General features: G+C 28.1%; 1 protein-coding gene across 1 annotated transcript; it reads left to right on the top strand.

Annotated features, from left to right (window-relative positions):
* The first annotated feature begins 11543 nt into the window (after positions 1–11543).
* LOC114168708 (transcription factor bHLH48-like) lies at positions 11544–20910 on the top strand. Its single transcript, XM_028053652.2, has 7 exons — positions 11544–12295; positions 12412–12540; positions 12672–12737; positions 18033–18101; positions 18475–18546; positions 19213–19420; positions 20538–20910. Exons 1-7 carry the CDS (start codon positions 11762–11764, stop codon positions 20573–20575), a joined length of 1116 nt encoding a protein of 371 aa, XP_027909453.2. The 5' UTR covers positions 11544–11761; the 3' UTR covers positions 20576–20910.
* Positions 20911–25361: the final 4451 nt, after the last annotated feature.

The following is a 25361-nucleotide window of genomic DNA, read 5'->3' as shown; positions in this document are numbered from 1 at the left end:
AATTTGAATCGGTGAGAAAGTAGGTATGGATATAGGTATATACCCGTTATCCAATAAGAATGGGTGTGGAAACAAAAATTCATACCCATTAAGTTTAGGTATGAAAATGAGGATGAATTTTTTCTTTGAGAATGAATATGCGATAGCAGAACTCACCCGTTGTCGATCAGCATACATCTGAAGTATTATCCGTTTTAGAGCATGAGTTCCGTCACAGTTTTATCTTTAAAAGTCATCTCGTTGGATGGAAGGAGGAAGATGTATTTAAACCGTCTTAGGTCTCAACTTATAAGCGATGTGAGATTATTGAGTCTATGGTAAAAAGAACTTGTAGTAATTGAAATTTATTCCTACAAGTCTCTTCTAATTTTAATTTCATTTTTCAATTTTAATTATTTTAATCATAAATAACAACTTCAATTTCATTTTAATATAATTTTTGCTATTTATATTTAAATTTATATTACATTTGTCCTTAAAGGTAAAATTATAATCATTAAATTTTATCTATTTGAACATATTTTTAATTTATCATACTTATTACATCATAGACAAATTTTTATCTCAAAATCACTGAAATCAAACTATTTTTTTTTATCTGTGTTTGGATGAACATAAACATTAGAAGGAAAGTGAGAAAAACAATGAACAAAAAATTAATAAAATACAAAAAATGAGATCAACTTCTCTGTTAGACTTTTTCTTCAGGAGATTTGCAAAGAAAAATAAGAAATAATGTATTATACGTAGAAGTTAATAAATTATTTATAGTTTTAAACGCAAAGAAGAAACTATAATAAATAATAATTATAAAAAAGTTAAAAATAGTAATAAAAGTAAATTAAAATTCTTAAATAATAATAATAAGATTGTAATTTATTATTTGCTTAAATTAATTTATAATATATTTTTTCAAATATATTATATCAATTAAACCAATCACAAGAGTCATTTCCTTCATTCCTCACAATTTTTTCCTTAACCTAAACAATTTCACTTCCACCTTTTATTCTCACATTCACTCATTTATACTCTCTCTAATCCATCATCCAATCCAAAATCCAAACAACACCAAAATTCTCTTTCTATCCTCTCACTCTTTCTCAAATTTTCTCCCCAATTCAAATTCACTATCCCACAAAGACGGAGCATAAGAGGAGCGGAAGGGAGCCATGGCTTCCTAAAAACTTTGATTTTTTATTTTAATTTATGTAGTTACAAGTTTTGATTTTTTTTAATTATGTATAGTATTTAATTTTTTTTTTTAAATTACGTGTTGTATATGAGAAATCAATGGGAATTAAATTAAATATTTTTTATTTCATTTATAAATCATAATATTTATAATTTTTTATTAGATTATAATAAATTATTTTTTTGTTTTAAACTTAAAAAAAATATATTGATGAAGAATAAAAAAATAAATTCATATTTTAGAAGTAATAAAAGGAAAATTATTCGTGAAGATGAAAACAAGACAAATTCAACTTCTTCATATATATTATGAACCATGACACTAATGACCCAATTATTCAATTATAGAAGCTTTTTCTTAAAGTTCAAAGAATTACAGGTCAATATGAAAACAAATTCATGTTTTTGAAGTACTAAAAGAAAATTTATTCGTGAAGATGAAAACAAGACAGATTCAACTTCTTCACATATATTCTGAACCATGACACTAATGACCCAATTGTTCAATTATAGAAGTTTCACTACTAGAAATTCTCACATTACATGGGATTTTTCTTACAAATTTGTTAAAAAAATTTGCAAGAAAAGATTTTTTTTCTACCATCTTTTCTAAGAATTATAATTGAGAGGTAATTCCTTCATGAGTAATCATTTTCTACAAAATTATAATATTTGCAAGTATTTCCTACAAAATTTGTTGTGAAAAGTGTTTTATACAAAATATTTTGCAAGAAAATTGGTAGCAATTTCTTGCAATTTGTTTTTCACAACAAAATTTGTAAGCATTTCCTACGAAACAAATTTTAAAACAAAATTGACAGGAAATATGAGTTTTTTCAGTAGTGTTTTTTTCTTAAAGTTCAAAGAATTATAGGTGAGTTATTTCTGTTGTTTCTACAACTATAATAGAAAAATTATTTTGTTGTAATGAAAATCATGAAAACAAGATTGTTGAATAAAAATGGAAGATGAATTCTTGCCGATAATATGATTATTTACATTGGAAAGAAAGTAGTTGAAAATTTTAGTTCTGATTCAATTATTGATTAGTTTAAGAATATGAAAGAACAAATGATAATCCTTTGGATATGTATGATTTATTTTATAGTTATGGTTATACTAAATTATGTATTCATTATCTTTGTCTTCGTGACAATAATTGAATATATAAATTTTGATTGTATTATTTTGGCTCCCCCAAAAATATTAGTCAAGATCCGTCGCTGCTCCCCCTAATCAAATACTAGATTATTATTTTAGTAATGTAATAGTCTCACATCACTTAAGAGTCGAGATTTATCACAATTTAAATACATTTTCCTCCTCTAAATGTTTGATGTGTCTTTTAAAGACAAAACTCATGATACGAGCATCAAGCTCAAAAGCAGACAATACATTGAATATAGTGATTGAACCTAACGATGCAATTTGGGATTAGAACACTTAACTTTTGCTTCCTCTTTGAAACCAAAAAATAATGTAAATTGTGTTACTTATAATTTTTATATTTAGGCTTAATTACTCGATTGGACACCACTTTTGTTGGAAAGTTTCAAGTTTGTACCAGCTTAATTTTTTGTTTGAATTGTGTCATAACTTTTGTAAAAGCGTCTCAAGTAAGTCCTTTACAAAAAATGAAAATGACATTAACTATATGCCACATGTTAATTTATGATTTTTTTTTAATTTTTTCTTTATGTTTTTTAATGTTCTTTTGAAAAGTTTTCATTGTTCACATGTCAAGTTCCTAGTGTGACACGTGACACCATTAGTACGACATGGTAGTAGGATAATACCATGTGTTAGTGTGTTAGTGTCAAATGTCATTATTTTGATTTCAATTTAGTCTCTATCTATATCTATTTAATTCAATTTAATCCCTATTTTTTTTTTCAAAATTGAACAATATTGTCTCTGTTCAAATTGAGACCAAATTTATTATTTATATAATGTTATATTAATATATTTTTTATTAAAAATGACTTCTAAAAATATTACATTATTGTATATTATTAACTCACATTTTGTTAATCATATTTTTGTAATAGATTTAATATAAATATTATAACATTTATACAAATAATAAATTTGGTCTCAATTAAAAGAAGACCAAATTTATTATTTACATAAATGTTATTAAATAATTTATTCTTATAAAAAAATAGATTAATAATATAATAATTTTAAATAATTATTTAGAGTTGATCAGTTTTAATCTTGTAAAAAAACATGAATTAGAAAACATAAATTTTATAATATACAATAATATAATATATAATATATAGTTTATGAGGAAGTTGTGGAGAGCCGGCAACTTTACATTTGTGTGTTGGCTACTTTTGAATCAAGAGTTGAGGTAGTATTTAATGGGCATGGACAATACATATATATAGGTACATGTAAGGATCATGGTTAAGTCGTAATCAGAGCTCTAAAACAACTAGTTAATATTTGAAACTGAATACTGAATAGTGAATGAGTAAGTCTACTTTTTTTCATCAATAATCAATAACATTTATTAAAAGTGGTCACCTTTTTCAATATATTTGAAGCCTTAGGACCACACATAACCAAGTGCACCATTCTACATGAATATCATTTAGCTACTTCCACTTCTCATTCTTCACCCTTCACCGATTCATTGCCGATTAACTCGAACCAGTCAAAACCTCTGCGTATATTTTTGTCATTAATATCAAAACCTATCACCACTGTCACCCTATTGCCATGAACAGATTTTACTGCTTCTTAGATGTTGGAAACACTCTCAACAAGTTACCCTTTCATGGTTCAATATTAATGCTTTTGTCATTACACACTTCTTATATACTATAATTTCTAAATAACAATTTACACTCACTACTGTCCTGCATTTATTTTCACTTTTCTTGAACTAACTTTTATTTAATTTGTGAAAAATATCTTTCTTCCACTTCATCTGTCAATCAGGTTAAATAGTTAATAATTTTAAGTATTCATTGTCACAATTAATGCAGTTTTAATGAAATTGTCTGACTAATAATCAGTAGGGTTGCATTGCTTATTTTTAATATATTTGTGAATTTTGATTGTATTTGTAACTTACCCTTATTGATTTTTCGTATATAAACTATAATATCATTGAGATTTGAATATTGTAGAACTTTATAACACATACCACTTAATAAAATTATGAATTATAAATATAAGCTAAAGAAGTGGTTGGACACCCACAACCAACACTTCTAATGTCAAAGACAATATTCACTAAAGAAAAAGGGTAAACAAGTTGTTTAACATATTTTTCTAACACATCCTTTATTAATTCCCCCTCTCCAAATAATGCTAAGAAACAAAATAATTTTATTAATTGTGCAATTGAAAGAGCGGATACTAATATAATATTAAGTGCAATGATGCTGAAATTCCAAAAATATACAATTGACATTCGTAAGAAAATAATAACTTTGTTCACAATTTTATTCTAAGAAAATATTTGATGACTAAATATCATATTAAATATATTTAATAAAAAAATTATTTTGATCGTTAAATCGGTGGTTAAAACATTACATATACGTAATGTTTAGCGACCAAAATTATTTGGTGGCTAAATATCATATTAAATATATTTTATAAAATAAAATTTATTTCGGTCACTAAATCAGTGGTTAAAACATTACATATTAAATAATAATTAGCGACCAAAAATATTCGGTGGCTAAGTACCATATTAAATATATTTTACATAATAAGATTTATTTTGGTCGCTAAATCAATGACTAAAACATAATATTTAGAGACTAAAAATAGTCGGTCGCTGTTTCGGTCGCTATATGAATAAAAGTTATTGTATATTTATTCAGTCGCTAAATCGGTGATTATTTGCGACTACTATGAATCAGTGGCTATTTGAGTCACAATTTGCGACTAAATTATTTCGATGATAAATATCGATAGTTAAATTGCATTTTTCTAGTAGTGTATTAATTATGCAAGAAAAATAATATATATATATATATATATATATATATATATATATATATATATATATATATATATATATATATATATATATATATATATATATTGATAGATATATATGTGTGTGTGACAATCTTATCTAGCAAACAAATATATCACCATCCCATCTCTTCAATTCGGCCTAACTTCCTTGCTCATATGCGACCATGTACCTTAATGGCCAGCTGCAACTGTATAATAAAAGCTTCTTTTATATGGTTTTATTTCCCATATTTAATGGTCTAAACAACCCTGCTTTATAATTCGAGGGGACCATTTTCCTTTCTTTTCATTCATAATTACCAAATTAGTTTTTAAAATTTTAAATTTGTGTTATTTTAATTTAACAATGAAAATTAAAAAGTACATATCATCTTTATTTATAAACTTCACAAATTTTATAGGAATCCAACAAATATTGTTTATTATAATATTTAAATACTATAATGTTGTTGCGCATCACTCAACACTTTAACATATTGTTAAGTAATATATCAATGTCAAGATTTCTGTTTACATATTATAAATACTTTTTTTATGTTATCTTTCTTCTTCTAGGTGATAACGAGTCAAACAAATTATAAGTAAGTTTTAATGTAGTTTAGATCACCTCCATTCCTATGTAAATACTAATCCTATATAGGCTTCAAGCTTAGTAAAATTATAGATGATAAAATAAAATAAAATAAAAATGTAGAGAAGTTTTGGTTATCACGTGTCACATGACATTTATGGAATACCTAATACATTAAGTTATGAATAAAACATGATTACCAAAATGAAACGAAAATATGTTTTGTGGCCACCATTGGATGTGGGAGCTAAAGGAGTACATGGTACAATTTGAACAACCAAACGTTGAGTGCTAATTATAAGTTCTGGTTTGGTTTCCTTTCATGTGTGTGTGACTCTTTAGTAGCATTACTTGAGAATGGGAGAATTAATGGTACATTGTCCATTGTCGATTGTCCTTTCCGAAAGACTCAGAATTAACAGGTCCAGTGTTGTCTCTCTTACAATCAAATTTCACTTTTATAATAATTGTTGAAATGAATCATGCTGGCTAAAGTGTCCTATAAAGGAGAACCTATCTATCTCACTTTGATAATGCCACTGTTAGGTTTAGGGTCCTCCCTCAGGATAAACCAACCTCCATTGCAAGTTTGTTAAATGAAAATAACTTGTTCCAGTGATCTAGCCAAATAGCATAGGGATACCAATGTGTCCGATCCAATAAACTAAAACACTGAATACGACTACACTCTCCTTGCCAACCCTTGTCGATTAAACAGAATTTGAATTCTCGCCTGAGTCTTAATTTTTTTTTGTTAAATATCTTTTTGATTCCTCAAGTTTCGGTAAAATTTGTAATTAGTTCATTTTTGAAATTTTAGACCAATTTATTCCATCATCTTTAAAAATACTTGAATTTAGTTCTTTTAACTAAATTTTATTAAGTTTATGTAACGTTTCAAAGACTATTTACGACAATGTGTGAGTTAATATTAAAGAGAAAATGTGTCAAAAAAATGTGTAAACATTTCACATACTAACATGAAATGCGTTTGAAATGTCAAATAAACTTAACAAAATTTAGTTAAAAGGACACGTTTTTACAGATGAATGACTAAATTGGTCTAAAATTTTAAAGAGGAACTAATTTTAAATTTCACTGAAATTTGAGGAACCAAAAACATATTTAACCTTTTTTTTCCTAATTATCTGATGTGTTTTTAGAATATATCGATGAATATTTATTTTAATGTTTTAAAATATATTAATTTTTTTAAAGTATTAATATCAGTGTATTTTAAAAACATAACAAATGACAACATAAAAAAAATCAAAAAATCTGGATTCAATTAAACAATACTCTTATATTATTTTTTTTTTCAAATTCAAAAAAACATTTACCATGATTAATACGATCCTTTATGTATACCAGCATTAACCTTGATTAGAGAATGATAAGGTAACATTTGTTAATACAATCACTCATTCTTTTTACGTATTTATTATTGTTCAATCCCAAAAACAAGATGAGACTAATGAGATTAACATTAATCTAACTTTCCTTTTTCACACTCTTTCTTCTCTATAGTTACTTTCCTTTTCCTTTTATACATTCTCTTCTCCTTTTATATATACTTCTTCTCGGTCAAGATTTTTCAATTTGTTTACTATCTTTTGTTTAAATGAATCTATGTCATGCATTAAGGATCAATGGTTATCTCTATTTTATATTTCGTGAAACTTTTTATGTTATAACAGTTTATATTAGGGTGTTAGACTGTAAAAAGTACAAAAGACATGCAATCATTTCAGTTTATAAATGATTATTTTTGTGGTCCTAATTTAAATATAGTCTAATAGTATAACATGATGTATAACTGACCAAGGACAAGAAAACAAAAACAAATAAAATTAAAGAAATACAAAATAGAACAAGAATCAGAAAGTTTTACAGAAATATATGTTTAATTTTAAATAGTTTTAACTTTTATCGTGAAATGGCAGAATCCTTTCAAAACTATGTTTGCAAGTTTTTACAAACCACAATTAATTTTTATCCTTATCCTAATTAGAAAACAAATGTAATAATTGTATTCTAAGGCCTCTTTGTAAAAGTTATCAACAACTTATTCTAACTTATCTAAATTATAATAACTTATGTGAGTGTTTGAATATGTTTGTGAATATCGTATTATTCAGAAGATATTTTTTGTTCAAAAATAAACCGTATTTTAAGTAGTTTATTAATAAGTGCTCTTAGGCCTTATCTTAGAGGTGTGTCAATATATAAACAACGTATTTCTTTTTATTCCTTACATGTTAGAAAAAAAATCATTTTTGACTATTGTTTTTGCATCTCTCAAAAATTTGATATACACTTTTTCTCCTTTCATTATATTTTTCTTTTACTCCCTAACATTTTCATGGGTTACACTTTCTTCGTACTTTGTTGAAGTAAGCTATTATAACTTTATAGGTCATTAGGATTCTCAAGGACCACCCAATATCATTTACCTTTTTTATTTATTTGCTGTTTAGAGGCAGAGAAAAAAAAATGAAATGTTGAATTATATTTTTTCTAATCTTTAAAGTACAATTAAACGATCATTTATTTATTACAAAGTTTTGTAGATAATTTGGATATATATGTCGCAATTGCAGTTAAAGACTACTGTTCGTATCATCATTATTTATATGACTTCATATAATTTTATCATAAGGAATGACACAAACAATGAAAATTATTGTTTGATGAAGAGGTGGTTTTAAAGGATAATGTTCATTTAAGTTAATTGAATTTCATAAATTAGTACAAAGAAATAAGTAAGTTTCAATTAAATTAATTACATCACTCGTTATCTAGGATTCATGGGAATAAATAACATAATATTTTTGTGAATTCAAATATGTTATTTTAATATAAATTTAATATATAAAATAGGTATGTTAACATTTTTTTTATGACAAGTCACTGGGTAAAAGAAAATTGAAGAGTTCATAATGAGTAGAAGAAATATTTATTAGATATAACAAGTTAGTAGTTGGTATTGTTTGATTTTAGGATTGTATGTGGTCTTTAGTTTTTTTATTGAAAAAATATATTTTAACACATTTTTACATTTTGACGTATTATTTTTCATTTTTACCGATCGGAATAAATATGTCAAATTAATGTGTTAAAGTACTATGGTTTTTTTTTATATTGATATTTAATTTTAGTTTAACCTTTAAATTTTGGTGTTGATAAACTATTATAACTAGAATTTTATTTATATTTAATTGACTAAATGTTGAACTTGGTTTTAGCTAATAAATATAGGGTTAAATATGTTTTTGGTCTCTTAACTTTTAGTAAATTTTGGAATTAGTCCATTTCAAAACTTTGGACCAATTTAGTTATTCATATTTCGAAATACGTGAATTTAGTCATTTTAATCAAATTTTGTTAGATTTATTTGATTTTCCGTATGCACTTCAAGATTGAATTTGAGTTATTTATATTGTTTAACACATTTTTGCTTTAATGTTAAGTTAAATACTATTATGAAATGCGCTTGAAATGTCAAACAAATTTAACAAAATTTGATTAAAATGATTAAATTTACGTATTTCGAGAGATGAATGACTAAATTGGTCTAAAGTTTCAAAATTGACTAATTCCAAAATTAACTGAGAGTTAAGGGACCAAAAACATATTTAACCCATAAATACACAGTACCTTGTTTGATTTATTGGTTTCATCATTACAAGTTAAAACACCTAAAATAAAATCTACTGGAAAAAAAAAATCTAATTGCTACTTTGTTTGTTGTTAAGTCGATGTAAAACACCTAAAACAAAAGAAACTCATACACATTAGTTATAGTCAAATCTGATATAGTATGAACACTTTTTGTATATGTTATGATGTGCAACTTATATAAAGAGACATCTTTAATTCTAAACAATTTTCCTTTTTGTTTGAGTCATACTATATCAAAAATCATATTCTTATCTATCGATGTTATATGTCTATTTTTTATATAGATTATTATGTACTACAAAGCCTCCTACTTTTTACATCATTCACAATATTACAATAATATAAAATATTAAAAATAACGAATGTAAACAATATTTTTTCTAACACTCATTATCTCTATAATATGCAATGAAATTTTCAATTAAAATTGCGTGACAAAACTATGATAAAATCCATCGAGTAATCACAAGGATCTGTGTTCAATAACCAAACTAAGTTTTAATGATTTTGTTAATAACCATTAATACCATAAAATTTCCTAGTAATACATGATGATGAATAAATTCAAAGTTGGATGACAACATTTCTAATAATATCATAAAGTTTAATGCATTTACTGAGACTACATACAAATATTCACCACAAATTAAAAGAACATAACTATTAAAAAATTATATAATACTAAAGAGTGTACATCACATTATAGTAACGTAATATTTATAAGAAAACCTTTTACCTAAAGCCTAACTAATTATGTTCTCCTTCTATATCACTACATGTGTTAAGAATTATTTTCCTCTAATTAGGTTAGTTTCTTAGATTACTCATAAATGTCATTTATTATGGTTTTAAATATACCAAGAATAGTCATACACTTACACACGCAGTATAATAATTAGTTGAATAATAGAAGAACTCATATTCATAATCTTAACCCTTAACCTTTATAACATATATAGCTGATAACCTTTTTTTTCTTTTCTTTTTATGCTTATCATTTATCATAACTAGAGGCCTAAATTTCAAGAATATTATGTACGTTAAATCTTCTTAGTTGATTTTTGTCATCTTATTCTCAATTGGTGCTTCATATACATTTCCCTGCATACAATCATTTTGTATTTTGTCATTTCTTATATGACCACACATTCATCTTAATATTCCTATTTATTCTGCTTTCACATCTCTCATGTAGTAAGTGGTATTTTTTTTCATACGCTTCAAGTTATTTTCCATTTTATCTACTATGTTCTTTAAGACATATTTTCTTTCTACCAAAGGTGCTCTAACAATAATAATGTGTGTATATTTTTTTTGGACTGCATGCATACGAGAAAATGAACACGTTATGGTAAAACATATTAAAAAATTAATATTTGTTAAGTGCGTTGTTTACTAAAAATAAAAAAATGAAAATGGTCATGTCTGCGCTATTATTTTTTGTTTGTTTGAATGTCCACAAAATACGCTCTATTCCATAAGATTAAAATAAAAAGAAATTTATGATTAAATCCATGAATTAAAAAACAAAAGAAAACTTTTGATTAGCGACGAGTGTGTCGTCATGTGAAGCACGTTATGGAGGAAGTAATAAATAATTGAATGAACAGATTAGGCAAGATGAGAATTTCCAGAAGGAGATAATGAATTAGAAGTGCTTTCAATGATCTAAATATAGCCAAATCGCTTTATAATGACACTCGCTTTTCTAATCGATAACTTATTATGAAATAACAAAGGGTCATAACAAAGCTTCAACGGGATTCTTGTCACCCACAGGCACATCGAATCTCCGTAATCGTAAAAAGGAGGAAACAAATTATGCGTAGAAAAAAAATGAAACAGAATCGACGGTGGAGATAGAAGGAAGCCTCTTGAACTGAAAATAATATATATGAAATAAATAAATAATATTCCCAGAGCATGGGCCCCTCAAGAGGGTTGTGGTCCCCAACGTTCCCTTTAACCTTACCTCAACGAAACTGTATGGCTAGAACCGTACGCGTACTCAACAGTAGTAGAGTAACCGTAGCGTAGCAACGTTGCTTTCGCAGACTTCAAATGGCTGAGAAGCAATCTCAGAGACAGAATCACAGAACCGGAGAGAAAGAGATAGAGAGAGAGAGAAATTGACTGACCGCCATTGAAGGACTGCTTCTTCAACTACTATCTCACTCACGCACATTCTTCTTCATTCCTCATTTTCTCCAATTTTCACTGTCCGCTTCATCACTGATACTGTTCAGAACTCGCATAATTAACACAATTCAAGGGGAATCCGGTTCAATTGGATCTTCTACTCTGCGTTTTATGAGCTCAATGGAGCAAGCTCCGGTAGGATTACGCGGATCCGTGCACGACGGCGCCACACTTGAGTCAATTCAATTCAACGAAGAAATTCAGGGAATCATGGCGCCGGCACCGGCGCCGGAAAACGCCAGCTCATTCACTGCACTGCTTGAGCTTCCACCGACGCAGGCGGTGGAGCTCCTTCACTCGCCGGACTCTGATGGAGCTCGGAAGCCGCCTAATTGCCACATCAGTACTAATCACAAACCCTATTTGCTCAACTCTTTCAGTGGCAATTTGACCTTTCCTTCCAACGCCGCCTTAATTGAACGCGCCGCCAAGTTCTCCGTGTTTGCCGGTGAAAACTCAACGTCGCCAGGGGAGGTGTGTGTGCTTCCTGCCGGGTCTGGTTCGAATTTGGATAGGGTGAAAAACGAGCCGCAAGAGACTGATTCGAACCCGTGCTCCACACAAGGGTGCGTTTCGGATCCTGCGGTTGAGAACAAGAACGAGAAGACGACCGTGAAGAGAAAGGAGCGAGAGAAGAAAGTAACGGTAACTTTGATGCTAACCTTCCTAATTGCAACAATTTAGATAATTAGGGTTCCTGTTTACAGTATAATTGAATGGTCAAAACGTGAAATAGTAGATGATGATTTTGTGGAATTCAGGTTAAAGGATCGTCGAAGAAGAACAAGAGTGTGGCTGATGAGACCTCCTGTGATGGTGAGAAGCTTCCCTACGTCCACGTTCGAGTTCGTCGAGGTCAAGCCACAGATAGCCATAGCTTGGCAGAAAGGGTAAAGGCTTGACTAATCACTTATTAATTTGTTTAATTTTGATCACCTTAGTGTATTTTATAATTTTACCGAGTTTTAATTTTCAGTTATTTTGTTGTGATATAACATAACTGAGTTTCTTTCTGTTGTAGGCTAGGAGAGAGAAGATCAATGCTCGCATGAAGCTTTTACAAGAGCTGGTCCCAGGCTGCGACAAGGTTGGTCTCTTTTTCTTTCTTGTCTTAATCTTAAAACCTTAAACCCTTTTAGTTTTTTGGATTAATTAATTAATCGTGCTTTGTTCATCTTTCTTTTGGATTATGCCATCCTTTTCCCTCTAAATTGTCTCCCAAAAGTGCAATTATATATCTAGATTACGAGCTTTAACAAGTATTTTGTCATTGTCATCTTTTCAATTCCTTGCAAAGTGATTGATTTTATACCAAGAGAAGTGCATGCTGGCATGGATTGTCAAAAGTGGTATTTATGTAATTTCAACCTTTCTTTTGCTTTTGCCTTTTATGGGTTTCTTTCTGGTGAATGCTAATAATTTTTCTCAAAGCTTAGTTTAGTAATTCCATACTTTGAACTTTTTGGCTTTTACCATGGACGAAATATGACATTATAATTATCTGGTAAGGTAGGTGTTGTCTATTACACTGATGCAATAAGATAGTATTATCTTATCATTGTGTTCTCTATCTCGGAAAGTGGGATTAGGTTCAATATAATAATTCTTCTCTCTTCTTGAGTCTACAATAGTTAGACGTAAATTTAAATTATCATAATAATTAAAACATAAAAATAGTTTTTTATCATTCAAATGATTTTTAAAGGAAATATTCATTTATATAATTTATTTGTAATTTTTTAAAATTTAACTATATAAATAAAATAAAAACTTTATCAATATCAATTTATCTCATATTATATATATCATTTTTCACGTAACTATTTTATTAGATTTAATTATTTTATTCATTTAATTTAATTTTTAAATTAATTATTTTAAAACTAAAATAAGTATTTTTAATAAAAAACTATTTACAAAATAAATAAATAAAGCATTTATAATAAAATTTTAAAAAATATTTATATTTATTTTTAAAATTAAAAAAATAACACACATGCGCGATGCCCTTAGTTTTCGGTGGTTATTATAAAATATTCTATTTTTATTTTGTTATAGTTTTATTTTATCATATTATGTTCTTTTATTCTATTATTTTAGAGTGGAAGAAACATTTTAAATTGGTCACTTTCAAAATAACTGATTAGAATTTTTTTTATAAATATGGGCCTGTTTTAAAAGAATTAGAAGGAACCTCCTTGTAAGTCAGATTGATCATTCTAGCCCATGTTTGAGTCTTGACAGAAAAAATGTTAAAGCTGATAAGATAAGTTCTTATGATCCTATGATACACATGGATACATACATCCAACCAAATAAAGCTTTACCCTGCGTACCTTCACTTGAACCAGAACAAAATTATCCATTGATAATTTGTAGATAAAAAAAAGTCTTAAGATGTTGTTAAATAAAAGGCTCTCCTCGTTTTAACCCAATTTTATGCTAATAAACTGAATAATTTACTAAATTAATTTTTATTAATATTAAAAATTTGTTACTTAAATAATTTATTTATTTTTAGTTATGCTTCCAATAATTTAAATAAGTAAAATTATTCACTTTTTTTTTTAATTTTTAACAATTCAATTAATAATTTTTAATTTTTTTAAGTTAGTTTTTTTTTTGTGGATTTATCTTTATTTTCCTCGTACTTTTTTTTTCTTTTGTATATTTTCTCTGTTTCACTGAACAGTCTAAGTGGACAACTCTTAATGCACAACTTCATGTGTAATCATGTATAAGCCACGTGAAGTTGGGCCGTCTTTACAAGATCACGCTTGATTGGATGACGGGACATGTATTGTCTCTCGGTTAAAGGCATAACCTTTTTTTTTTATACAATTAATGCACTACCTTTTTGAGTTTAGAGGTGTTAAAAAAACATGATATGCTCATGGAAAGAAAAACAAAAACAGAGGGTCTTAACCATTTAGCAAGCAGTACATAAGAAAAGACTTGATTCCCAGATGATGGCTTCTTACAAAACACCACTTTGTGTTTTTCACAAAGTGCTGTCGCGTGGTGTAGTGAAGGTCCCAACACTGGCAATTATTAGAGTGTGTTTGTATATACTTAAAAATAATAATTTTAAAAAAATATTTTTAACCTTTGTTAGGAATTTATGAAAAAGCAGTCTAATAAATACGTTAATTTGATCATAGAATGACTGAAGTAAATTAAACCTATAGGAGCTTTCGGGGAGTGGTGAGTCAGCATCCAACAATTGGATATGGATCTCAGTCTATGTCAAAGTGAGCCATAAAGGAAAAAGGAAAAAGGAAGAAAAATAAATAAATGAATGCATTGATTTACTTCAGCATGGGCCACTACCAGTTGACTAAAGGAAAATGAAAGAATAAAGGAAGGGATAAAAATGGTAGAATTCATGTTGGGGTGATAACTAGTAGAGTTTTTAAATAGGAAATAGAGCATCAGGCTCAAGGTAACAACTGTAGTTAATTTCTTAATCAGTGCATTTTCGATGTAGATCTCTTAACAATGTTTTAAAGTTTAAGATGTAGTTTTTAGGTCTTGTAAAAATATTTTATTAGAATATGCTGATAGTCTCAAAATTAAGAACTGTCTTATATAAGACCTCTAATCTTAAAAATAATAAAACAATTTTGCTAATATTAACAACTATATCTCTATAACACTAATTTCATAGGGAAAATAACTTTCCTAACATTTTAGTGTAACATTGTGAGCTCTTATTAACCATCAACATTTACTTGTCTTATTTTTTCTTCATTGTATGTTAGTTGACATTTAATCATATTCGCAAGTAGGTTTTTGAAAAATAAAAGTATTGACAATTACAACAGGCGTTCGTACGGTTGCACGTGGGTTGGACTAACTAGGCTAAATAATCCAACCCAAGTTTTCAAACTTGGTCTAATTGAACAAGGTTGAATTTTGTTAGTTCAACAAGTTACACTGGGCTGGATTATGTTAAATCCAATGTACTTGCGTAAGTTATGAGGTTAATACTAGTTGAACTCTTTCTTTTTTTGGTAAGATAGTTTGTTTCTTGTAAGAACTCTGTCTAATTAAACGCAAACTTTTAATCTTTTTACTTTTTAGATTTATTTCAATTTCTTAAAATATAATTTCAAAAAACTTAGAATCATATTATCTGAAACTCGAAAATAGTTTCAGAACTACGTCTGTAAATAGTGAAATATTCTTAAGTTATGCCAAACAATTCGGTGAAGGCTGAGAATATTCCGGTGTACTTTGGAGGCTGTGTTTCATTAAGTCAATGCCAAGATGTGCATGATTCTCTACCACAAAGTATGAAATATTGAAATCAGGCAATACTAATTGCAGCTGAGAATCGTCAAGGGCTGACTAAATATCTTCAAAGTGACTTGTTATTTATTGCACCTTACGGAATGACAGATGTTGAACAAAATTAGCCCAATTCAGAATAAATTTTACCAAAGTACAACTGTGATCTTAAGAATCCCGCCTGTCATCGAAGCTCCACCCAGCATAGATGGGCAGGCAGAAGAGCTTGGCAACACTTTAATTCAATAGGTGAGTTAAGTTTGAATTAAAAGTTTTAAAAAAAGAACTTAGCAAAAAGGCAGAAAAGAAAATCAGTTCTTCTAAACGATTGACATGTACATATAATGCAGCGGTAATTTTGTTAGTGACAAGGTCGTTGTTATTTATAGATAGGATGATATATGTGTACACAAACAAGTCATGGGTTATACACGACATTTGTGGTAGTCCCCCCTATCGCTCCTTTCTTAAGCCATCTGTCTTATTTAAGAGACAGAATAGTGGCCTTGTGGGGGCGGAAGAGACAGGGAAGAGGGGGCAGGGGTAGTTCTACTTGAACTTCTAACTAGTATGCATAGCTCTCCTGGGTCCCTTGGACAAGTAAAGTATTTAATATGTAGTCCATTTCTTGACGGTGATGGTATGGTATCTTTAGGAGTTTGGAATCCATCATTTGTGGAATGAAGAAAATGGGCGAGAAAAGAATGCGTACTTTTGGAGTCCAGCTGCAAACAAGCAGACCATTCACCTAACTGCATGGGGTCATTTGTACGATCATATTAATGTCGCTCTTAAGCACAGTTCTTATATCAAAATCATACACGTCTAATATACAGTTATTGAAATCATATTTACATATTTATGTGTGAATTGCTGTCTTCGTGATATTGACAGGTGAAAAGTATGCAACAATAAAGAAGAAAAGATTTATCAAACTAAAATATGTAATATATTTCAAAATTCAAATAAACAATTTTATTTTTCATGGCATTAGAAAAATTGATGGCATTAGAAAAATTGTGGTATTAGAAGAACTAATGAAAATAATCTCTTTTCTCCGTTTTTATGTTGTACAAATAAACGTGGTAATATTTCATTCATAGTGAAATATTCTAAGGGTTATTCCCATCTATTCATAAAAGGGCTAGTTGGGCCAACTTGTTCGTATAAAATCCCCGTGCGTAGTTTTGAAACCGGTTCAGAACCGTCGTACGAGGCTATAGAAGATAGCATACGCGCATTCCCGATCTGAGGAGAGAATAGTTGGGCCCGAGGATCATGGTTATTGAAGCTTTAATCAACAGTTTTCTTTCTTTATGTTTTTCTTTGCTTGGTGAGTAAGCTTCATTTAGTCTTAGTTTTAATTAGTTTGGATCACTGGCCAAGTTCTCTTCCCTCATCAATTCAAAATTGCACTTGTATTTTATCTCCATTTTTGTTATATTTTAGTCTAAAATTTACGGGTTGGTTTTAATTTGAGTAGTCAACAAAATGAGGCAAAAAGCTTATCATGTATCTAGATTGTATTGAAGTACTATATGAATCATTCTAGTCTGTAATATTTTGGAATGTGGGGTAAGAATAATAGGGTACAAATTATAACTGAAAATACATTTTCACATTCTGACCCAATACCAAGTACCATTTTTCATCACACTTGCATACATGCTTACGGCTATTTTTATCCATATAAGTGAGTCCTTGTTTTATGTTTTATGTGGAAGCCTTAATCTCAAAATCTGATATACAGGTCACACAATGCCAATTATCTTTAACAGAGAACTTTTCCAAGCTTCCTTTAGTCTTTTCAGACCATGAGTAATGTAATAAAGCAATATGTATCAGTATGAATCGAAAAGGATTATCTTAAGTTTGGGAATTAATTTTCAAGGAGGGGACTTCTGTTTTATGCGCTGCTGTTGTTCTATAATGGGTGTGCTTTTTTTGTACTTTCTAGACGTTTCTTTTGCTTACTTTGATCTACACAATTGCAGAGTCACTAAAATTTTGTGATGCATGTGGATTGTGTTAATGTTCTCAAAAGAGGTAATGTGGGTGAAATATATCTGACATTAGTTGATTTTCTGTGCAGATATCAGGAACGGCAATGGTTCTAGATGAAATCATCAATCATGTGCAATCTCTACAGCGTCAAGTGAAGGTCAGGCTCTCAAATTGCTGTGCCTGTCAATTATTATCTATTTGGTTCCAAATCAATTACGAACTGTGTTTAGAGATTTTTTAAACTAATAAAGCATTGGGTTCCTGTAACTGTAATGTAAGCAAGAATTAAGCATTAACAGTGATGCTCCTATTGTTTTGGACTATATGGCTTGTAATCTATTTAAAATTTCCTAATGGGTCGTCTACCTACTATTATTCCCTCATATTGTGGACTTGAGGCATGACACTACAAGATTTGTTCATTGAGCATGCTCAAAAGTTATTATATTCTTGTACTTCGAATAATATTTTGTGTAGTTTAACTTTCATGAATATGATTTTGTTTTCACTGATTTATGCTCTGGTTGCAGATTTTATCAATGAAACTGGCAGCAGTTAACCCAAGAATTGATTTCAGCCTTGACAGCTTATTGGCTACTGATGTGAGTTATAAGTTAATCCAACCTACTCAATTTTATCTTTAGTAAAAAAAAAAATTATTTTTTTTATGCGGGAGTAATCTGAAGACCTAACTTATTTAGTTTAAGTAAAAGGCTATATTTGATGGATAATGCATGACCTCTCATTCTGAAACACTTTATTTTACCTTCATGGTAGCCATTGACGCCATAAGCTTTATGCACCCTGTAGGTGAAACGTGCTTGACAAAAATTCGAAATGTTGTTATCATCCTATTCAATTGTCTTTGCTTAATTAATAGTTGTATGAAAACTGACATGATACTCAGTGGGACTCTGAAAGAGATGCTTGTAGACAGTTACAGTTATTTAATCTGTTGGACGTCATGCCAGAGCATCTAGGAAACAGTATGAACATTGCACTTAGCTGCAATGTGCATGTCAGACAAATGATTAAACTTGATTGCCTCAATCCATCCTAGTCATTAATTATAAATCCTCTGACATTTTTTTTGTTAAGGCCTTTGCATCTTAATCCTCAAATCAGGGTCAGGGGTTGCTAGCTCGGTTCATAGAAATGAAAATGACTATTTGAATGTCTTCAGCTAAAGGTGGAGTTGGGCATGTGTGGTTTGGTGCAGTATAATGCTGAGAACTGATAAAAATTAAAATATCCTTTGTAACTTACAGGGGGCATCTCTAATGGATAGTAACATACCTAGCATGATGACACCTCTCATGTGGCCAGAAATCCCAGTCAATGGCAACCGACAGCATTACCAACAACAGTGGCAATTTGATGCATTCCACCAATCGCTATGGGAGAGGGAAGAAGTCAACCACAATTTCATGACTCCGGAAAACTCACTTTTGAGTTATGACTCGTCGGCGAACTCAGGTAGATCAGAATTTTAGCCTCTATTGTTTATTCTCAAAAGAGATGCTTAAAGAATTGTTATGATTCTGTGCATCATGGTTCATGCTGCCATTGTCCATGATTTCATAGATAGATAGGAATGGTTTAGCCTCTATTGTTTAAAGGCATGATGATATGTTGTGATAGATAACTTGAACCTATTATATGAAATTAATGTTTGAAAGGATTTATCCCTGCACCTATTATTTGTAAGTATGAATGCATTACATGAAAGGTAGCTTCGGTCATGCTATTTTATGGTTTTATTTGAAAAGCGATTTCTGTTATTGTTTTATGTAATGATTTCTATTACAGTTTGTTAAATCACCAAATGATACTATTTATAAAGTTTATATTCCAAATTATATGGTTGAGATAATGATGCCATGAAATTTGTACGTAGTGGATTGGTTGAAATTTTCAATTATAAGGTATTCATGGTTTACCTTATAATTAATTATATTAAGAATTTGTTTGCATACTTGTTGAGTGTGTATATCCAAAGATAAAGTGCACGCGGAGGTGGTGTGATCTATTGCCCGTTAAAGTATATTTGTTTGGCATTTTTGTTGATATGAAATTGTATTTATTTATTACCCAAAAGTGAAGTTGGGTGCATGATTAAAGTTTATGTAATTTGAATTCATTAGGTTTACTCAAAGCATTAACACATAAGTTTGATTTCGGTAATTGTATTACCGAGTTCAACGGGCTGAACTATGCTGATTGATTAGCATGAAATGATCAAGTGTCAACAGAGTAATAAACTTAGACTTTGTATTGGTAATAAATGAGAAGACCCTTCTATCATTACATAAATTAGTAGAGATCAGTAAAAATGCTGACAAGTCTTCTTGAGGGTTGGAAACAGGCTGTTATTGAATTTGATGAGATTGAGTATGATTCCAAAATTCCATGTCATTCTCGTCCAAAACAATAATGCTAAGAAGTTCGTGAAATCAGTTAAGAATTCTTTATTATAAGGTGTACATGGTTTATGGAGTTAATTCAAATAAGCAATACAAAAAGTACATAGTTCTTTTGAAGTTTTTTTACCATAAAATTGTGTGTATTTAACCTGAAATTTAAACTGTTACAGCATCTCTGCACTCAAATCAATTGAAGATGGAGCTTTGAAAGCGTACAGAAGTCGTACCAGTGGCTATTAGCTTATTAGTGTATATATCAAATATAGTATTCGCAGTTAGCAGTGATTTGACCGATCTGAACGTTTAGCAGGATTCCCATGTCTTCTATTTGTCAGAGGGGGTTGGAAACTGGATTTTCTTTACCCAGAAATGAAGATGAATTGGCATGCTATTACTATGTATACTAACTATAGGGGTTATTCAATCCATGAGGTGATTGATTCATGATTGTAAAATCATAGAACGGACTGTTATTTAACTATCAGTGGAGTGAGTTGCTTTGTTCATTAAATGCTACTTAGATGATTGGCTCTTTATGAGGAATTTCCTGAGCAAGTTACTTTAATTCTGAATTACATGCAATATTTTCTTTCTCTTACATTTTTTCTTTCCCCATGCAAATCAGAAAGTATTAATTAATAGCAGCAGCAGTGCAGCCAGTTTATATTGTTGTCTTACATTGGACTCTCTCAATTCTGTTGTGAGACATTGTTTTGTTCATTAGACAGGAGAGACATTAAAATATTTAATTGCAAAATAGGCGAGGTTTATGAAGTATTGAATGGTTGAATTTCATATTGAAACAAAAATGCCTTGAAAAGCACTTGTTAAAGCTATATTTTTTGACAGGGTAATATAAATAGAAGAAGGGTAATCCTCCTCTTATAAGAGTAAAAACTGTACCTTTTTTTAGTTGGTGGAGTTTACTCTTTATACGGAATGGGTAGTCCTTAAGTTGTAAGAACCTATACTATTTATTTTTTGAAGTTGTGATAACATCTTATGCTTTTATTAATTACTTTATGGAAATGCAACTTGTTTAAATAGGTTGTTTGTTACTTTGTCTCACCTATTCCAGTTTTACTTAGTCATTAGTCGTGTTTGTTTGTAATTGTCCTTAGATCTATCATTACAAGTGAGGACTATTCTCATGAATGATTATTGTTCTAGTTCTAGTATTGCCGCCGAAAGACTAGGCCATTTAGTGGCGGATCTTGACAAAAAATATTGGAGGGGGCAAAATAATATAATTTTGAGATGACTAGATTCGATCATTAATATAATGCTTTAAAAAAGGAATTCTCTAACTGAATTGAAAATTAGTCTAATGGTTCAAAATATGTGAAGAAATAGAGTTTATCTTCTTTTCATCAATAGTTTCTTTTTTATCACTTTTAACAAATGAATTTATTCTTTTATTCTTTATCAATATACTTTTCTTTTGTGAATAACATTAAAAAATAATTTATGATAGTATTTTTTTTATAATTGAGACACATAATTATTAAAATAAAAATATATTATAATCAAGTCATAATTAAAAATCGGTTATGAAAAAAACACATAATACATTATTTATTTTTCTTCTATATTCATAAAAAAATGAATATACAAAAAAGCTCATGAGATAAAAAAATAATGTTTTTTATTATTCAGACAAGAGACAAGAAAGGAATGCGATAAATGAGAAATAAGAGCAAAAATAATGAGTTTGTTTCTAACTTTTTTTTTCAAGTACATAAAGAAAACATATAAGAGTAAGAAATGATTACAATATTAGAGTGAAAAATTATTACAATTTGTGAAGAACAAAAAAAGATAATGAGAAAGAAAATAAAATTTATCTTAAAAAATATTTGGTTTAATTACTCTTTTTATTCATGTTTTAGTTTAAAAATGTTAAATTGGTCATCCAATTTTTTTAGTTTTAATTTGGTCCCAATTATTGAAAAATTGATACAATTTGATCTTTTACGATTAATTCCGTTAAATTTTTTAAAATAGCTCAATGACTTTTTTATTAAAATTGAAACTCTTAATATGAATGGTTTGCTTTGTTGGTGTAATTAAGGATCAATTTTTAACAAAAAGAGGGACCAAAAAGAAATTAAGCCTAAATATTTTTATTCTTTATTATATTTAATTTTATGTTTTATTATCTATTAACACTAAATGTTGTGCTTTATAAAATAAATAAAAAAATACACAATTTAATTTTCATCAATTTTTAAAATATACTATCTACAATTTAATAAATTATATATATATATATATATTATAAATTAAAAAAAATTGGGGGGGCCGGGGCCCCTCCCTGCCCCCATTAAAATCCGCCCCTGAGGCCATTTGTTCTTGTCTAAAGCTAATTTTTATTCTACAAACTATACTGTGCTACCTAATTGTCAAATTTCTATTTTATTTGATATGGATAATGATATTTTAATTAACTTTTTTAACCTACTGTTTTAATCATTTTTAGATCATCACATCATATCGCTAAAAAATTCAAAATAGATGATTTAAAAATGATAAAAATGAGAGATTAAAAGTAAGTAAAAAAATGGATTAAAATATTATTATCTATATGATAAACTTGACATGATAAAAAAATGGATTAAAAAAGTGTAATATCAATGTAGGTTTAATATGACATGATATAAAAGAAATTTACATGTTTAAAAATATTGTTCACCATTCCTCTAATACTATTTCAGTTACTAATTATTTAGTGCTATGATATTTTTTTTTATATAGTATATTAAAGGTGATGGAAAAAAAAGCAGATTAAATTTAGGTTGCAATGTTTGATCTAGAAAGAAATAAATTATATCATTTTGGGTTTATGATGTATTTCAATTTTCTTTGAGAACAGTTACAACCCAAATCTCAAAGAATACTATGTTCATTAATCCTTGAGTTAGATAAATAAAACTACTATTTCATGAGTGAAAGAGAAGGAAAATACATGCTTTCAAAATGATATGTTTCATTTTTCTTATTTCTCCATTAAATAAACATTTTAAAATAGATAATAACAAAATGACGTGGAATCTAAAATTTGAAAAATATCATAATTTTAAGAAAAAAGATATCTTAACTATCAGTCATATAATTTTCTTAAATAAATACATAACATAGTATTACTGTTTTACTTGGCTTCATGGCCCAAAGACGACATAAAACCCTGATTAGTTTTCAAATATTATAAGAATGAGTCTAATAATATTTTTTGGCATTTGTTTCCTTCCACTTTTATTTGTTTTGCTTATGTTTATCAAAAAGTAAATAAATAAATGTAAATTTCATAAGATTTATTTTACAAAATTAGATTAGACTCAAAATTCATTTTTTAAAAATGTTTAATTTTAAGACTTAAAATTGTAAGAGTTAGCCTTTGATTCATCATGAAATTGAATACATATCTCTTACCTTTTCTACAAAACATAAATAAATTTTATTTACATTCGAGATAAAGTTAATATACAAAATATGAAAAAAATAGAAATAAAAAATATGTATTTATCAAATAGCCTTCGACCTAGAGATGGCAAATAAACTTATTCATGTGGGTATTGTCTGAGCTCGTCCCCGTTTTGATGAAGAATCCCCGCATTGACTCGGTATGGGCATGGGTATGGAGAATCACTGATTTTTTCGATTGGGTATGGGCATGTACATATCCCCGACATAATACCCATCCCCGCCATATCTCCATCCTCGTTTAAATTATTAAAATATTCACAGTTAAATAAATAACCCTATATATATATATATATATATATATATATATACTTTCTATTTTTTATTTCTTTTAATTATTAATCACTGATTTTTTCGATTGGGTATGGGCATGTACATATCCCCGACATAATACTCATCCCCGTCATATCTCCATCCTCGTTTAAATTATTAAAATATTCACAGTTAAATAAATAACCCTATATATATATATACTTTCTATTTTTTATTTCTTTTAATTATTTGGTTTGTTATGATATTTTTTTTATCTTATCATAACATTTATGTAATTATGTTAAAATGATGTATGTCAATTAAAAAAAATTATTTCTAACATTTAAATATTTCTATTATTTATTAATATTTTTATTTACTGTATATTTTCCTTTCACATAAGAATATTTAATACTCTCAATTTAAGTGTTTAATAGCATAAACCTTTCATTTACTAGGTAATATAAAAAAAATATTTTTTTACTTATTATTCTTAATTTTTGTTTCATTTGAAGAACTTTTTTGTTTCGCTAAAATAATTTTTGTTATTTCTCAACTATTGAGTATATATGTTGATATTTGAAAAGTTTTCTTAGGCCTCTAAAATATTTTTCATCTTATCATGCCCTTAATTATACATTTGTTTTTATCTGTGTGATTCCTTTCAATAGCAAAATGTTTATAAGACATACATTTGTTAATTTTTTAATATTTTTATTTTTTGTTTATTTTCATCATGTAGAATATTATTTCGATATATTTTATCTAATTATTTTTTATTTTCTAACTCATTACAATCATACTTTAATTTGTTCACTATAAATGTATAAATAATTTTTATTTATTACAATATAAAAATTTAATGTAATTGTCATGAATATTTTTTTATCACCATCCAACATATATTAGAGTTCAAAAGATACAATATCCATGTTAAAATTGTATTATTATGTTTATTATTTGTTCTTTGCGTTATTTTGATCAAGTGATGTATTATAATTTTGATTAGTGCATAAAAAAGATTCATTATAATTTAAAAAATTAAAGTAAACAAACATTTAAAATATACTTTAATTTGAATATATTTTTTTCTTTTATATATTTTTAAAATATTTTTAAAATAATTTTAAATTTTATCAACTAATTTTCATTAATGTTTACAAATTTAATAAATGTTTTGGTTCTCATAAAATTTTATTTGGTATTCTAATCTAAAATGTAAACAATTATAATTTATTTCAAAGTATTTGATATTGAAAAAA

Source organism: Vigna unguiculata, chromosome 1 (genome assembly GCF_037176805.1).
Source record: "Vigna unguiculata cultivar grain cowpea cultivar isolate G323 ecotype 2 chromosome 1, ASM3717680v1, whole genome shotgun sequence".
NCBI lineage: Eukaryota > Viridiplantae > Streptophyta > Magnoliopsida > Fabales > Fabaceae > Vigna > Vigna unguiculata.
The sequence above is the reverse complement of the archived record's forward strand: the minus strand, read 5'-3'. Positions and strand labels throughout refer to the sequence as shown.

What these genes read in the sequence shown, in the direction of transcription:
- LOC114168708 (XM_028053652.2), top strand. Translation starts at nt 11,762, where the DNA reads ATGAGCTCAATGGAGCAAGCTCCGGTAGGATTACGCGGATCCGTGCAC. An exon ending in TGGTCCCAGGCTGCGACAAG is followed by an intron (nt 12,738 to 18,032) that starts GTTGGTCTCTTT and finishes TTTTCTGTGCAG; the next exon opens with ATATCAGGAACGGCAATGGT. An exon ending in TGACTCGTCGGCGAACTCAG is followed by an intron (nt 19,421 to 20,537) that starts GTAGATCAGAAT and finishes AAACTGTTACAG; the next exon opens with CATCTCTGCACTCAAATCAA.